Below are 17,291 nucleotides of genomic sequence, written 5' to 3' on the forward strand. Positions count from 1 at the left end.
AGAGAGCAGTGAAGGGAGAGGAGGGGCATGGGGTTAGGAAAGATATTAGAATAAATCCAACATTATTACCCTATGTGCACAGAAGACTACACAACTGGTGTGATTCTACATCATGTACAACCAGAAAAATGAGAAGTTATATTCCATTTATGTATGTGTCAAAGTGCATTCTACTGTCATGTATAACTAATTAGGACAAAAAAAAAAAAAAAAGTTTGTATGGGGGAAAAGAAAACCCAATCCAGGGCTGGGGATGTGGCTCAAGCAGTAGCGCGCTCGCCTGGCATGCGTGTGGCCCAGTTCGATCCTCAGCACCACATACAAACTAAGATGTTGTGTCCGCAGAAAACTAAAAAATAAATATTAAAATTCTCTCTCTTAAAAAGAAAACCCAATCCAGCCTACAGAAGGACTACTGTCTCTATGAGCTGATACAAATGACACCTGGCCTGAACTGCCATCATTAATCAGCCAGTGCCAGCCAGCAGGAACTTTTTGGCTAAAGTCTGTGGTTTCCTTTTTATAGACTGTTTTACAGCAGTTTCAGGTTCACATCATACAGTGCCATTTTATTGTCTTATGAATCCTCCATACCCAGCCTATTCATCCCCCCTCTACCAATTAACCAATATTCTTTCTACTGTCTCAAGAGTTTTGAATTCTCCAGGATGTCTTATCCTTAGAATCACACACCATGTAGCCTTTTCAAATTGCTTCTTTTACTTAGTAATATGCATTCAAGGTTCCTCCCATGTCTTCCCATAGTTTGATAGCTCATTTCTTTAAGCACTGAATAATACTCATTGTCTGAATTTGCCAGTTTACTTTACCTACTGAAGGACATTTTTGCTGCCTTCAAATTCTGGCAATTATGAATAAAGTTATAAACATCTGTGCACAGTTTTTCTGTGTGTGGACATTCATTAGTCTCCAACTCAGACTCTGAGTACATACCAAGGAGCGTAAATGCCGAACCTAAAGTTTCATTTTATTTTTTGTGGTACTGGGAATCCAACCATGGGTGTCATATGCTAGGCAAATGTAACGACCACTGAGCTATCTTTATTTTAGTACATCAAAATAAGTTATGTGAGCCATATCACTCAAAATAATCCCCAACACAAGGCTCAAGAGAATTTCCATTCATCCTGGTCCAGCTGAATGAGTAAGTCCCCCAGAAAGGAATACCCAGTCAAAAATGGCCCAACCCTGTTTTCTAACACACTTTATTGGCAAAGAGTCAGATAATGAGTTCAAACTATCCACCACTTACTGGCTACTATCGTTTTGGGCAAATTATACCTCCCTCAATCTCAATTTCCTAATGCATAAAATAAGACAATATAATCCTAAACAAAGTGATAATCAGGATTAAATTAGAAAGTGCTGAGCAGGGTCTGCTTTATAAAGGTTAGTTACACTTTCACTCTTATCCACTTCACTATTAGGATTCTCACTGTTCTCATGGCTCTGCCCAGCTTTTTTGCCCCTGACACTCAACCAACAACCTGGACTCACATCATTTCCCCCAATGGCAAGTGACCGCAGTAGTCGAGTCAAATACTGAAATACATTCAGCTGGATAGCTGTGCCACCTATCTTCCGGACCACACTGCTTGTTTCTTCTGGGTTCAGGGTGTGACGGAGGAGAGCCCAGGCCAAAAGCACCGGGGCATGATGTAGAATGTCCCCAAAGGTCAACATCAAGTGGTCCATATCCTAATGAAGGGAGAAAACATATCTGTATCTCTGAAGAGAAAGAGTTAAGTTCAATAAGCATTTCATTCATCCAAAGAGGTCTCACTTTCCCATTCTAATATTTCACTGTTCTTAAATCCCAGCCAGCTCACTAACAAACGCCTCAGTTACTTTTCCCTTTAGAAGTTTTTTCCTATTGATTTTAAGCAGTCTTAATTTAAAACTGTAAAACACATGCTCATATGAAAACTCTATAAATTTCATTACCTTGATTCTCCTTCCTAATTTTGTTTTCCTGGTGCTGAAGATTGAACCCAAGGCCTTATACATTATAGAGAAATGCTCTACCAATAAGCTACATCCCTAGCTCTTTCTTTTTTATTTTGGCACAGCATCTCATTAATTTGCTGAGACTGGCCTCAAACTTGCAATCCTCCTGCCTTGGGCTCCCAAATCACAGAGATTACAGATATGTACCACCACACCTGGCCCATTTTCTACCTTTCTAACTACCTCATCTCAATGTTCACCCCTTTTCCTTTTTCACAAATCCCAAAATAACAGACTATCCCCAAGGTTTTGTCTTCAGGCATCTTTTTTTCTTATACCATCTCCATGATAAATGCCCTCACAAATTCAATTGTCACCTCTATAAGGATGACCAAAAAAAAAAAAAAAAAACCCAGACTTCTTCCAAATCTAATTAACTATTTAATAAATTCACATCACTGAAAATTTTATGCAGCAGGATAGTTCAGTGTTTAAGAACACACTACTAACTATAAACCATCTGACAGGAAAAAAAAGTAGCTCTTCCAAGCTCACCTGACAAATAAGCCCATCCTGAGCAAATTGGTGCAATTCTCTCCTATCATCCAAAGCACACTTATGCAGGGACTCAATATCCATACCTTCCACCAGGATAAGGGCACTGAAATAGCTGGAAAGAAAAATGGTACTAGTCTCATGTGCTGCTTTGAAGCTCACAACAGACCAGGTGAAATGTAAGATACTTCCCTATCAAAGTCATTACTAAGTTACTTAAAGTTCTTTTCCCACAGTGTCTTCTAAATCTAGAATATGTTTTATACTTCCAGTACATTTCAATACGACCAGCCACACTTCAAGTATCTGACAGTCATATGCATCTGTGTCCACCATACTGGGCAGCACAGATCTAGTATTAAAGGTTTCTATAGCCACCACTTATACCTAACCCTGGTAAGCCATCTTATTTCTCAAGCATTCATCTTTGCTCACAGAGGGAATAATCCTCAAAATGTGGCTATGTCCCTGGCCATTAGTCGGAAAAAAAAATGAGAAATTCCAAAGTCAACAGATATGGCTTCAAAGAGCAGAGAACACCTAAGCCATATCAGTCTTCTTAGCATTTTGATGTCTACCCTGTGACAGTTGCTCAACAACTATTGTTTGTTGAATGAATGAACTCCTTAAAAAAAATAAAAGAACCTTATACTTTCAAGAACATGCCCCCTTAAGTCCAGTCTTCAGCTCCTATATGAAAAGAACAAGTCAGTAGGCCCATCTATTTCTACACCAGTTAAAGGAAAAGTCCACTTTTCCCCTCACTTATTTACAGAATCTCTACAGTATCAGTGCTCTAAACATTATACAACTCCTATGATATTCAATTCACTCAGACTTACCCAATCCGATCTACAAATGGATCCATGGTCTCATCCACTAAGTGCCGATTAGTCTGCCTACTACCAAATCCTTGCTCTTTAAACATTTTGGTCAATACTAGTAGGTCACTAGGTGCCATCTCAAAGTATGCGTAGTAAAGGAAAATAATTTCTAGCAGCATGGACTGCTCCCGAAGGCACTGAACAAACCAGCGTGACACCTGGCGCTCAGTCTGCACAACCAAGAAAGAAAAAATGGGAAAATGAAATTAAAGATCTCTTTAAAATTTAAAAAAATTGTATTTCATGCGATATGCACATTATATTGGGGCTGAGGATACATAGCTCAGTTGGTAGAGTGCTTGCCTCATCTGCACAAGGCCCTGGGTTCAATCCCCAGCACCACAAAAGTAAAGAAAAAAAGAAAGAAAGAATATATGCACATTATAGAAATTCAAAAAGTATAAGTAGGGGAAAAAAGGTGTTCCTCTCCCTACAATTTTTTAAAAATATTTTTTAAGTTGTCAATGGACCTTTTTTTAATTTATTCATTTATTTATATGTGGTGCTGAGGATTGAACCCAGTGTCTCACATATGCTTGACAAGTGCTCTACCACTGAGCCACAACCCCAGCCCCTTCCCTATTATTTCTGTTGCCTAGTTATCCAAACCCCTCTCCACAAGCAGCCAGTGTTGAGACTCGTATTTCCTTTCAGCAGTATACTATATATATCCATTTACTCATTCTCTAATTTATCTTTAATCCAAATTTTGTTTTGTGTGTATATATAATATCCCCCACTCCCCTGGTACTGGGGACTGAACCCAGGGGCATTTTACCACTGAGCTGCATCCACAGCCTTTTTATTTTAAGACAGGGCCTTACTAAGTAAGTTACAGAGATTGGTATTCAACTTGGGATCCTCCTGCCTCAGTCCCCCAAGTTGCTGGGATTACAGATAAGCGCCACTGCCCTTAGCTCAACCAAATAACATTGCACAAACTATCTATCAGGCACCTTTCTTTTTTCATTTAACAATATATCTTTTTTTTTTTTTTTTAAAGCTATTTATTTAGTTGTAGATGAACACACAGTATCTTTATTTTTATGTGTTACTGAGGATCAAACCCAGTGGCCCATACATGCGAGGCAAGCACTCCACCACTGAGCTACAGCCCCAGCCCCTTGACAATATATCTTAAGATTATTTCCTGGGCTAGGGTTGTAGCTCAATGGCAGAGCACTCGGCTAGCACTTGTGAGGCACTAGATTCAATCCTCATCACCACATAAAAATAAAATAAAGGTATGGGTCCATTTGCAACTAAAAAAAAGCTAAAACAAAATAAAAGATTATTTCCTGTTTTTCACTCCTTTATATATATATATACACACACACACACACTTTATTTTTTTTTAATTTGTTTATTTTTATGTGGTGCTGGGGACCAAACCCAGGGCTTCACACATGCAAGGCAAGCACTCTACCTGAGCTACAACCCCAGTCTGTTTCACTCCTTTTTAAAGCTTTACATATAGTAATCAATTTTATTGATATGCCATAGTCTATTCAATAGTCCCCTTATTTTTACTGCTGCATAGTATTCCACTAAAAAATGTCATAATTTATTTTACCCAGATCACCTGGAAAGGCATTCAGTTAATAGGAATTTTTGGCTAATAAAACCATGCTGTATGATAACAGAACTCAGCAAACACAGCAGATCTGAACCATATTGAGCCAGTTGATATTCGTAGATCATCACACTCAACTACTGCCAGATAAACACTCCTTCAGGTGTCCCTCCCTGCTACACTTACCAAGAAAGATCATATGGTGGGCCATAAATTATAGGACAATAAATTTGAAAAGATTACGATGATACAGAATGTGTTCACTGATAATAACAGAATCAAATGAAAAACTGTTAACAAGATATCTAGGAAAAACATTAAATATTTGAAATTAAATAACATACTTCATTTACAGCTTAAATTTTTCTTTTAATCATGGATCCATTCAGATTTTCATATAACAAAACGTTTGAAGAAAGAAATGCTAATTTTTCTCCAGATCGAGTAGTTTCAACATTACTTATTAAATAATCCAATGTTTTCCCACTGATTTGAAATCCCACTTTAATCACTTTAATATAATATTAAATTTCCTACCTGTATCCGAGTCTACATCTAGGATTTCTATTATGTTTTATTCAACAGCCTATTCATTCATTTTCCAATTCCATATTTTAAAAATTGTTACGGTTTTATTATCTGGTAAGATTAATCTTCCTTCATTATTTTCTTTTTTTCAAAAATTTCTCTGTTATTCTTACTTTTTTTTTTTAATTGTTGCTAGATCAATATTTATTTATTTATTTATGGTGCCGGTGGCTTTTTTTTAAAATATTACTTTTATTTCTTTATCATTATTTTCTTCTTCTTCTTTTTTTTTTTTTTTGGTTACCAGGGATTGAACTCAGGAGCACTTGACCATTGAGCCACATCCCCAGCCCTATTTTATATTTTTATTAGAGACATGGTCTCACTGAGTTGCTTAGTGCCTCACTAAATTGCTGAGGACTTTGAACTCATGATCCTCCTGTCTCCAGGATTATAGGCGTGCACCACTGCACCAGTCTATGGCGCCCACCTTATTATCATTATTTTCTTTGGTACAGGGGACTGAACCCAGGGACTTGTATATACCAGACAAGTGCTCTACCACAGAGGTACAGCTCTAGTCCCTGGCTATAATTTCCTATGCCCATCTCCCTCCCTCCCCTTCATTCTCCTTTGTCTAATCCAAAGATCTTCTACTCCCCCTTATTGTAAATTAGATCCACACCAGAGAGAACATTCGGCCTTTGTTTTTTTGTGTGTTGTGTGTTTGGTGCTGGGGATTGAACCCAGGGCCTTGTGCCTGCAAGGCAAGCACTCTACCAATTGAGCTATATATCCCCATCCCTCAGCCTTTGGTTTTTTGGGACTGGCTTATTTCACTTAACCTGATAGTCTCTAGTTCAATCCTTTTACTGGAAAATGCCATAATTTCATTCATCTTTATGGCTAAATAATACTCCATTGTGTATACAGACTCCATTTTCTTTATCCATTCATCTGTTGAAGGGCACCTAGGTTGACTCCACAGCTTAGCTATTGTGAATTGAGCTGCTACATTATGCTGATTTTAAGTACTTTGGATATATGCCAAGGAGTAGGATAATTCCATAAGTTACCCTCCATGCATATATGATACGGTGGTTCCATAATATGAGTTTTCTAATTAGTTTTCCCAGTACCAGTGCCAGAAAAAAGGCAGAACACACACTTACTGGTATTTTTTTTCTGGGACTACATTAAAGTGATACGTTAACATATGTATGATGAACTAGATTTTTTTACAGTATTGAATCTTTATAATCAAGAAAAATGGTCTTTCCATTTGGTTATGTTTATTTTAACACCCTTTATAGCATTTTAAAGTCCTCTTCATTTTGATTTTGGACTGCTTATTTCTGGGAATTTTATGCTTTTATTACTATTTTATGCTTTTGCTTGCAAACTTTCTGGGGAGACAGAAATGTTAAGTGGGCCGTTTTTTCCCATTAAACATTTTAAATAGTTAATGTCTGTTTTTGTTGACGGGTTTTAATAAAAATGTTTTCTCTTCAAAACAAAAGCGCAGGATGTAGTGGTGGATGCCTGTAATCCTAGTGGTTTGGGAGACTGAGGCAGAAAGATCACAGTTTGAAGGCCAGCCTCAGTAACTTCAGTGAGGCCCTAAGCAACTCAGCAGGACCCTGTCTCTAAAAGGGGCGGATGGGGCCTCAGGATGTGGCTCAGTGGTTAAGCACCCCAGGATTCAATTCCTAGTAGCAAAAAACAAAACAAAGAAAGGCCAACCTTCAATCTATAAATGCATGCTGCTTTAGAATTTAGGATAAAAACAGTCAAACTAACATCACATACTTGATAGAAAATGACAAATAAAAAGACAAAATTGTGGGTTTATAGTATCAATAACCACTAACAGCATATTTTCATTGAGAACAGAAAATAAAGAAAGTCCAAGGAAAAGGTCCAGAATTAAGTACTGTTTAAAATTAAAGTCATTAACTTTCTGAAAGTAATCCATACATGTGCCAGTTTATACATTAGCAAATAATTCAGCCTGGGGCTCCATAAGCAAGGACACACCACTCCCCACAGGTTACAGGAGAGCACAAGCACACATACCATGAGGTTCCCATGCGTCTCCCAAGTTGGTGCTTCAGTTTTATATAGCTCTTCAAATTGCTGCCTATATTTTAAAACTAGTTCCTTCTCCAATTTATCAACACAGTCTGCATATTCAACCTTAAAAAAGAAAAAGAGAATAATCCATACCCAAAAAAGATAAATATTCAAATAAATACAAATAATATATTTAAAAGGTTTGAATGATATAGGCTGGAAAGAACCAAGAGGATTCAATAGGCTTACCCTGTAGGGGTGTCTTTCATCTTGGAAATAAGTGAGAAGGTGTAAGACACAACGAAGAATATAGGTTCTTTCTTCATAGTAATAATCTGCAATCTGGAAAGAACCCAAAGATTCAAAATTAGTTATTCACATTTAGAAAGAGGATATTCAATTTTATAATTACTGATAATGAGATCACATAAAGACATGGATGGAAAAGATGAACTTACATAAGCAGTCACAAAAAATGTAAACATGTTGAACTAGGCCCCCCAAATGCAAAAGATCTTTGTAAACTAGGTAAGCCATGGAAGGTGATACAAGAAATTATTAAAACAAGCTTTCCAAAAAAATTTCAAGCATGATTTCTCAGAGCATTCAAGTAATATACAATGCTATTGGCTGACCAAACACATTAAAACAAATATAAAAATACCGCTCACTGATAAATGTTCTAACTGCTTATAACTAATATACTTAAGTCTTACTAAATATTAAATGAGAAACTGCTTTAGAAGTCACAAATTCCACTTTTAAAACTAAATCCTAAATGAGAAGGTTCCAGGAGGGGAAGTGGGAAATAAAGAAACACAAGTTAGGGCTGGGGATACAGCTCAGTTGGTAGACTACTTGCTTCACATGCACAAGGCCCTGGGTTCAATCCCCAGCACCACACACACACACACACACACACACATACACACACACACACACAAAGAAATACAAGTTAATGCTGCTGAATTAGAGAAAAGATAACCAAGAACCAGTTCCCAACACTAGTAGCTGAACAATTGATCTCCTTCAGGAAAACCCTTCAGCTGGGCCAGGGGATAAAACCCTCCTGTTTCACAAATGAGCAAATAAGCATCTGCACTAAAACCTCAAACTCTCCTAGCAGACGAGTCAAAAACCAGCAATGCTCAGGAAGACAAAGTCGAAACTGCCACCCAACTATACCTTAAAAAAATGGAAATGGTAGCCAGGTGAGGTGGCACACATCTGTAATCTCAGAAGGATTACAAGTTCAGTCCAGCCTAAGAGCAACTTAGCAAGACTGTCTCAAGATAAATATTTAAAAGGGCTGCATGTGTCACTTAGTAGTAGAGCACCTGTGGGTTCAATCCCCAGTACCAAAAAATGGAGAAAAAAATAATAAAAAGGAAATGTTAACTACTACTGACCTTCAGGATTAAGGCCTGGCTTTGCCTCTCATCTTGCAAGACCATCTGAGGAAAAACAACAGTCAAGAAGTCACCTCACAGGCAAAACTCAATTAAGAAAGAAAAAGTCTCACATTTCAAGATTATAAGTGCCCACTTGTTTTTATAAGTATTTCTTACCTTAGTTTTATTAAAATGTATCCAAAACCTGTGCTCAAATCCTTCCCTGCCTCTCCTCTGGCCTCAGTTTCCTCATCTGTAAAATGAGTAGCTGGGCAAGGAGGAAGCTCTTTCAATTCTATGATTAGCATGGCATGCTCTGACCTCTCCACCCTCCGTATGAGAACTGATCTCAGTTGTTTTTTAAGCCTTGGGAAGCCTTTCTTGAGAATGGCTATATCTGACAACCCGCCTCTATTGAAAGAACTGGTGCCCAAACCCTAAATTATCTAAAACCACCAAGGAAAAGACAGCTGATAGAGCTGGGCAGACCACAGACCTTGAGCAAGTCCCGAGTACCCCTGTAATCCTCCTGAAGGTAACATTGGAGCAACTGCACGCTCTGTTCTTCATCAAGACTCTGAAATGTAGAGCTCTTAAGTTAGGAACAATCACCTCAGCTCAGAACCACACACAGCATGCAAAGCACTAAAGATTTTTCCTCCAGCCAGGCATGGTGGCTCACACTATGTAATCCCAGCGGCTTGGGAGGCTGAGGCAGAAAGATCACAAGTTCAAAGGCAGCCTCAGCAACTTAACAAGACCCTAAATCAAAATAAAAAATAAAAAAAGTACTGGGGTTGTAGCTCAGTGGTCCAGTACAAAAAAAAATTTTTTTTCCATACAACATAACAATTTTAACCCAAGTAGAAGAAAAGGGGCCACTCACTGACACACAATTTGCATGACAATACCACATTCCAGAAACAAGTGCTTTTTTACCAAGCACATTAATATAGCAGTAGGCATAACATGGGCTCTAAAAATTGAACGAGAACAGCTAAGTACTGAAACACAAATGTAGTCAATTTAAAACATGTATGCTGCCAGGCATGGTGGCGCACACCTGTAATCCCAGCAACTCAGGAGGCTGAGGCAGGAAGATCACAAGTTCAAGGCTAGCCTCAGCAACTTGATGAGACCCTGTCTCAAAATAAAAAATAAAAAGGTCTGGAGACATGGCTCAGTGGTTAAGTGCCCCTGATCAATCCCTAGTACCAAATAAATGAATAAACACATGTATGCTGAAGAAAACTCTATGATATGTAGTAAACGGGTCGGGCAACTTCGCTATGTGACTTTGGTGAGAAGAGTTGTAACTTGGGTATTTCTAAAACACAACATATTCAATTAATTCCTAAAATTGAAATAAACTAAATTTGTACTAACAATAAAACCACATACGTCCACATCACAAGCAATAACCGAGTCAGTGCTACTTTTTACTCACCAAAAACTTGCTGATCCTTAAGCCCAGTTCCTTCAGTGGTGAAGCTACATCTTTATTAGCTTTCACTTTTTCCGCTGAACTTGGACTATGAAAAGAATAGAACATTTCCTCATTCTCAATAACCCTTTAGGGGTTTAAAATAAAATTTCTTAGATATTTTTACTACAGGCTTTTTTCCTGCCATTTAGGTCTCTATAAATACACACACACATTCTCCACTATAGACTTTAAGACACAAAACTCGTTATACCCCAGTAATAAAAAATAAGTTATGTCTGTTTTAAATTATAAGGATATTACCTATAAATCTGCTAGGTTAAATTCTTTCTCATCCATAGAAATATCCTAAAAGATAAATACTACTACCCCATTTTACAAATGGAATTATCAACACTTAGAAAGAGAAAATAACTTACCAAAAATCCACAGCTAATAAAAATTTGAGATGAAATGTAAAACAAGGTCTGTTAGTGTACACACATGTATTATCAAAATCTGTGGTGTACGCCTGGAATCCCAGCAACTCAGGAGGCTGAGACAGGAGGATCACGAGTTCAAAGAGCCTCAGCAAAAATAAGGAGCAAAGCAACTCAGAGAGATCCTGTCTCTAAATAAAATACAAAACAGAGCTGGGGATGTGGCTCAGTGGTAGAGTGTCCCTGTGTTCAATCCCCAGTACTATAAAAAAAGAAAGGCGGCCTAGAAGTTGTGACACCCCAGTAAGAGCAAACACAGTCAGAACCCAATCTTGGTTTCTAATACCATTCTTCCATAAAAGGAACCAGGACTCCTTGGAGAATTATTGATTCTAGAGCTGAGGCAGGAAAAACATGAGACTAAAGCATTTTTTAGGGCTCTAAAGTAAGGAAATATTGAAAAAACAAAAAAACAGACATCAATTTGAAAGAACTCCCAAAGTCTAACTAAGGAATGAAATATTAACAAAAATAGAGGGGGCTGGGGGAATATGCCTAGCATTCACAAGGCCCTGAGTTCAATCCCAAGTACCACCCCCAAAACCATAAAAAATGGTACAAAATACATATACATGAGTTCTTATTGATTAAATGAGTGATTAAATAGGTGAAGGAGTAGGGGCAAAATCTTCCTTAAAGGAGACTCCAAAATAGCACACACAGATGCTGCCTCCTCAAGAGGTGAGTTTTAATTCCACCACCCCATATGAACAGTGGACTGTTCCAGTAACCCATTTCCAAAAAAAAAGAGTAAGGAAAGTGAACAAAGTAACTAGTAACTACAGAAGAAAACCCCACAAGTAACTGTGTGAACCAGGTAAACACTACTAGTAATGTTTTTTTAATACTCATTTTTTAGTTGTAGTTGGACACAATACCTTCATTTTTTTATTTTTATGTGGTGCTGAGGATTGAACCCAACCCCACAACCCCAGACCCCACTACTGCTAATTTTGAGGAACATGCCTTCTGACATAAGAATGGTATTTCAGCTGGGCACAGTGGCACATGCCTATAATCCCAAGTAGCATGGAAGGCTGAGGCAGGAGGATCACAAGTTCAAAACCAGCCTCAGAAACTTAGCAAGACCCTAAGCAACTCAGTGAGACCCTCTCTCTAAAATAAAAATATTTTTAAAAAGGGCTGCAGGGGCTGGGGTTGTGGCTCAGCAGTAGAAAGCTCACCTAGCACGTGTGAGGACCTTGGTTTGATCCTCAGCACCACATTTAAAAAATAAATAAATAAAATAAAGCTATTGTGTCCAATTATGATAACAACAACAAAAAAGGGCTCCCCTGGGTTCGATCCCCAAGACCAAAAAAAAAGTACTTCACCTCTGTATATTCTTGTATATTCTTCCCAAAACTCACACCCAAAGTCTAATGAGAAAAACATTAGACAAATCCAAATTAAGAGCATGAAAATTAAGAAAAAACTGAGATGTTGTCACAGCTAAGTGGACATTTAGGAGACATAACTAACTGCAATATAGTACTCCTGGATTGGATTCTGTAAGAGAGGGAATTAAAGAAAAAACTGATTAAATTCCAAAAGTCTAGAGTTTAGTTTTAGTTTAAAAAAAAAAAAAAAAAAAACTACAGGACCTCAAATTCCACGTTACTGCAAAGGGCATTTTTCTCTTTAGAAAATAAAAGTAGAAAACAGTGATAGAGGGGCTGGGGCAGAGTGCTTGTCTAGCATGCTTGAGGCACTGGGTTCGATCCTCAGCACCGCATAAACATTAACAAATAAAATAAAGGCATGCTGTCCATCTACAACTACATTTTTTTTTTTTTTTTAAAGAAAACAGCGATAGAGCATGTAAGTAGTAGGTGCAAGGCACTGGGTACGAACCCCAGCATATTAAAAAAAAAAAAAAAAAAATCAAAGAACGAAAAGCTATAATGTCCTTTCTATGACCTGAAACACAATGTTGTTGGATTTTTTTAAAAAAGATTCTCACATTTCATAGAAAATCCACAACATAAAGGTTAGTGTGGGGTTGTGGCTCAGTGGTAGAACACTTGCCTAGCATGTGTGAGGCACTGGGTTCGATTCTCAGCACCGCATATAAATAAATGAATAAAATTAAGGTCCATCAACAACTGAAAAATATATTAAAAAAAAATAAAGGTTAGTATACAGGGTAAACAAAAGTTCTGAAAGAGGCGACATGGAATAATAATTAAAAACACAGACACTGGAGTAAGACTGCCAGGTTTGAATCCTGATACCACCACTTACGAGCTGTGTGACCTTGGGTAAATTACTTAACCTCTTTGTGCCTCACTTTCCCCACCTGTAAAATGGAAACAATGATAATAAGAGTATCTAAGTGTGATAAAGTATTGATTATATATTTTTTTAAAGTTTATGTTTTAGATATTTAATGAAGTATTTACAGGTAAAATAGTATCTAGGAAGTATTTCAAAATAATTAAGGAGGAAGAATTCATTGCTAAACAACAACAAAAAGTTCATCATTAACCTGAGAGAAAAAAGATGATAAAGACAATAAATTCAAGGGGCTGTGGCTCAGTGGTAGCTCACTTGCCTGGCATGTGTGAGGCACTGGGTTCGGTTCTCAGCACCGCATATAAATAAATAAAATAAAATAAAGGTCTATCAACAACTGAAAAAATGTTTTTAAAAATTAAAAAAAAAAAAAGTATGTAATAAATTCAACAGATGTTCAGCAGTAGAAGGTGCCGAATTGCACGCGACTAAAACACTCAGGGGTCACTCCAGGGGAACTGGGCTGCGTGAAATAACCACACAAGAGATAGAAATACCTTTTTCTTTGGGGGTGCTATGATGGCTCCTCTGAACTTAAGGGTCTGCAGAAAGGGGGGGAGAGGGAGGGAGGGGAGGGAGAGGGAGAGAGCACACATGCTGACCCTTTTATTGAGAAGAAGCCATTCAAATGAGACAAGGGGTCAGGTTTCAATAGGGTTAGCCAGCTGTCAGCAGACTGACATCTGGGAAGGCCACACACAAGGGCAGAATAAGACAAGGGGACACACAAAAGGTGTTTCCATGGAACATTCTATCCCAAACAGGGCAAGGGGTAATATCCCATGGGGATGTAGGAAGGCACACCCATCCACAAAGACACATTTGCTTGACCCTAAAGATCGGGGCTAACATCTACGGTTACCTAGGCAAACAGATCACAAAGTGACCGACAATGCCACACCAATCAGAAGGGGAGACAAATGCTGGTCACATACTATGTCAGTCTCCCACAAGAAGGGAAATGAGGATGACGGGACTCTGATGTACAACAGCATAAGACGTACAGTAGGAATGATGATAAATGAATCTCTATTGCTTCTTTGTGGGGGTTGCTGGAGATCAAACCCAGGGCCTTAAAGATGCTAAGCAAGGGGCTGGGGTTGTGGCTCAGCGGTAGAGCGCTTGCCTAGCATGTGTGAGACACTGGGTTCAATTCTCAGCACCATAAAAATAAATAAAGATCCATTGACAACTAAAAAATATTTAAAAAGATTCTCACATTTCACAGAAAATCCACAACATAAAGGATGGCTAAGCAAGCCCTCTATTGCTGAGTTTCATCTCCAGCCCCCCATTCTTGTCTAACAACATATTTTATTATTATTGTTAAAAATAGAAAACTAGCCAGGAGCAGTGGTGCACACCTGTAATCCCAGCAGCTCCAGAGTCTGAGGCAGGAGGATGGTGAGTTCAAGGCTGAGCAACTTGTCAAGTCCCTATCTCTAAATAAAATATAAAAAAGGGCTGGGGGGCTGGGGATGTGGCTCAAGCGGTAGCACACTCGCCTGGAGCCAGGTTCGATCCTCAGCACCAAATACAAATAAAGATGTTGAGGGCTGGGGATGTGGCTCAAGCGGTAGCGCGCTCGCCTGGCATACATGCGGCACAGGTTCAATCCTTAGCACCACATACAAACAAAGATGTTGTGTCCGGGCCGGGTTCGATCCTCAGCACCACATACAAAGATGTTGTGTCTGCCGAAAACTAAAAAAATAAAGTAAATATTAAAATTCTCTCTCTCTCTCTCTCTAAAAAGATGTTGAGTCTGCCAAAAGCTGAAAAATAAATTTAAAAAAAAAAAAATTCTCTTTCTCTCTCTCTCCAAAAAAAAGCGGGGGGCTGGGGATGTGGCTCAATGGTTTAAGCACTTCTAAGTTCGATCTCAGTATCAAAAAAAAAAAAAGAGTAAACTATCTCATCCAGGTGTGGTGGTGCAGGTCTGCAATCACAACTACTTGGGATGCTCAAGGAGGAAGATCACAAGTTCAAGACCAGCCTAGGTAACTTTGCAAGACCCTGTCTTAAGACTAAAATTAAAAAGGGCTGGGGATGGATGCAGTCTGGTGGTAGAGTACATGCCTAGCATACGTGACACCCTGTTCAATCCCCAGTACCACAAAACATAATAATGATTTCAAAGGGTCATTATGAGGATTAATTAATGATAAAACAAATGCTTAAAAAAAAATTGGTTATGCTAAGCAAAATAGGTCAATACCAAAGAATCAAAGGCCTGACTGTTTTTTCTGCTATGTGGATGCTAATTCACAATAAAGGGGGAGAAGAGAGGTACTCTGGATTAGACAGAGGGGAGTGAAGGAAGCAGAGGATGGATGGGGGTACAGAAATGATAAATGAATGAATCAGACATTAGGACCCTATGTGCATATGTGATTATATGACCTACATCATGTACAACCAGAAGAATGAGAAGTTATACTCCATTTACGAATGATGTGTCAAAATGCATTCTTAAACTGGTATACAGTAAACCCTACAGAAGTGTCAGTTGATATCACTGTTCACTGCTCTGTGCCATTAGCTAGTGCTTCACACAAACATGGCAAGCCATAAATAAATATTAAGAATAGCAACTGAATACTTAATGAATCCACAACCTCAGACACAGGTTAGATAAGTGGATTGTACAATATTACATTTCTGGAATAAATTTCCCTTTCTTTCACTACAAAAAAAAGGTACCATATTCTTTTTAATTGATAACTAAACTATATTCTCTCTGATCTACCTAACCCAGCAATATAATAAAGGAATCTGTAAGAATGGTTTCATCTATGCCAGTTTCCTCAGAGAAATTACAAGACTCATGGAATCATCATACCTTGGAGGTTTGTAGTAAGAAAGCCCTTCTAACAACCGCTGCCAATGTTTATTCAATTCTGCTTCAATCTGATTCTGGAAAAGAACAAGGCAATTATACAAATGCAACTTTAATCAGATTCCAGGATCATACTGAGAAATACATATTCCATTGAGCCTCTTTAAAATGCATTTTCCTCCACATTTGAAATCATTCTGAACACAGAATTCTGTAACCACCTTTTCTTTAGCTAAACACTGTAGTATAATGATTTGCCCTTACTAGGAAATTTCTGATAAACATATTTTGTAGTGGTTGCACAATAATTCATTAAGTGGCTAGATTGTAATTTATTTACCATTTCATCTAATGTTAGATACGCTTAAGTTAACCATAATTTTTTAAAACAATTTTTGTGTTAATTTTATTGAGATACAATTAACATACAGTAAGATTTGAGTTTTTTTTGTGTGTGTATATGGTGCTAGGGATTGAACCCAGAGGCCTTGTGCATGCAAGACAATCACTCTACCAAGTGAGCTATATATCCCCAGCCCAACCACAATTTTTTTTTTAATATTTATTTTTTAGTTGTAGGTGGACACAATAATTTCATTTTTATGTGGTTTATATTATATTATAATTTATTTATATCATTATATGGAGACACAGCGCTCGCCTACCACGTTTGAGGTCCTGGATTCAATTCTCAGCACCACATAAAAATGAAATAAAGATATTGTGTCCACCTACAACCAAAAAATAAATATTAAAAAATACATATATAAATAAAGAGCCAGGCACAGTGGTATGTGCCTGCAACCACAGTGACACAGGAGGCTGAGGCAGGAAGATGCAAGTTCAAAGTCAGCCTGAGCAACTTTGCAAGACCTGGTCTCAAAACAGAAAATAAAAAAGGATGGGGATGTAGCTCCATAGTAGAGCATTCCTGGGTTCATTCCCCAGGATCACCAGAGAGAGGTGATGAATGGATAAGATAATGAAGTGCAAAAAGCTTTGTGCACACAACCGTTCAAGGATTTCCTTCTCTGAAGACTCACCCTAGAAGGAGAATTATCAGTTAAAGGCTCTAAAATGGGTATTCACATTATTATGTTAATTATAACAACATCATCTTAATACCCTATCCTCATAGGGTCCACTACCCAAGGATCAACATCTCTTTATTGATCATATACTTGGCAATGTCCTAGAAACCACAGCCTCTCTGACCTAAAGGAAGAAGATAGAAGGAAAATGAAGAAAAAGTAAGGAGAGTA

The 17,291-nt window shown here is 38.0% G+C and overlaps 1 protein-coding gene across 6 annotated transcripts in view; it reads right to left on the reverse strand.

Moving 5' to 3' along the window:
• Nup188 (nucleoporin 188) overlaps positions 1 to 17,291 on the reverse strand; it is a 55,308-nt gene that overhangs the window by 29,276 nt on the left and 8,741 nt on the right. For all 6 annotated transcript variants that reach the window (XM_015497464.2, XM_048812922.1, XM_015497462.2 and 3 more), the window contains 9 exons: positions 16,033 to 16,106; positions 10,420 to 10,504; positions 9,469 to 9,549; positions 8,991 to 9,035; positions 7,831 to 7,923; positions 7,585 to 7,704; positions 3,366 to 3,577; positions 2,524 to 2,638; positions 1,519 to 1,719 (listed from right to left, as the gene is read on the reverse strand). In XM_015497464.2, coding sequence (XP_015352950.1) covers positions 1,519 to 1,719; positions 2,524 to 2,638; positions 3,366 to 3,577; positions 7,585 to 7,704; positions 7,831 to 7,923; positions 8,991 to 9,035; positions 9,469 to 9,549; positions 10,420 to 10,504; positions 16,033 to 16,106 — 1,026 coding nt within the window. The remainder of the gene's footprint in view (positions 1 to 1,518; positions 1,720 to 2,523; positions 2,639 to 3,365; positions 3,578 to 7,584; positions 7,705 to 7,830; positions 7,924 to 8,990; positions 9,036 to 9,468; positions 9,550 to 10,419; positions 10,505 to 16,032; positions 16,107 to 17,291) is intronic.

This window comes from Marmota marmota, unplaced genomic scaffold, assembly GCF_001458135.2.
Source record: "Marmota marmota marmota unplaced genomic scaffold, marMar, whole genome shotgun sequence".
NCBI lineage: Eukaryota > Metazoa > Chordata > Mammalia > Rodentia > Sciuridae > Marmota > Marmota marmota.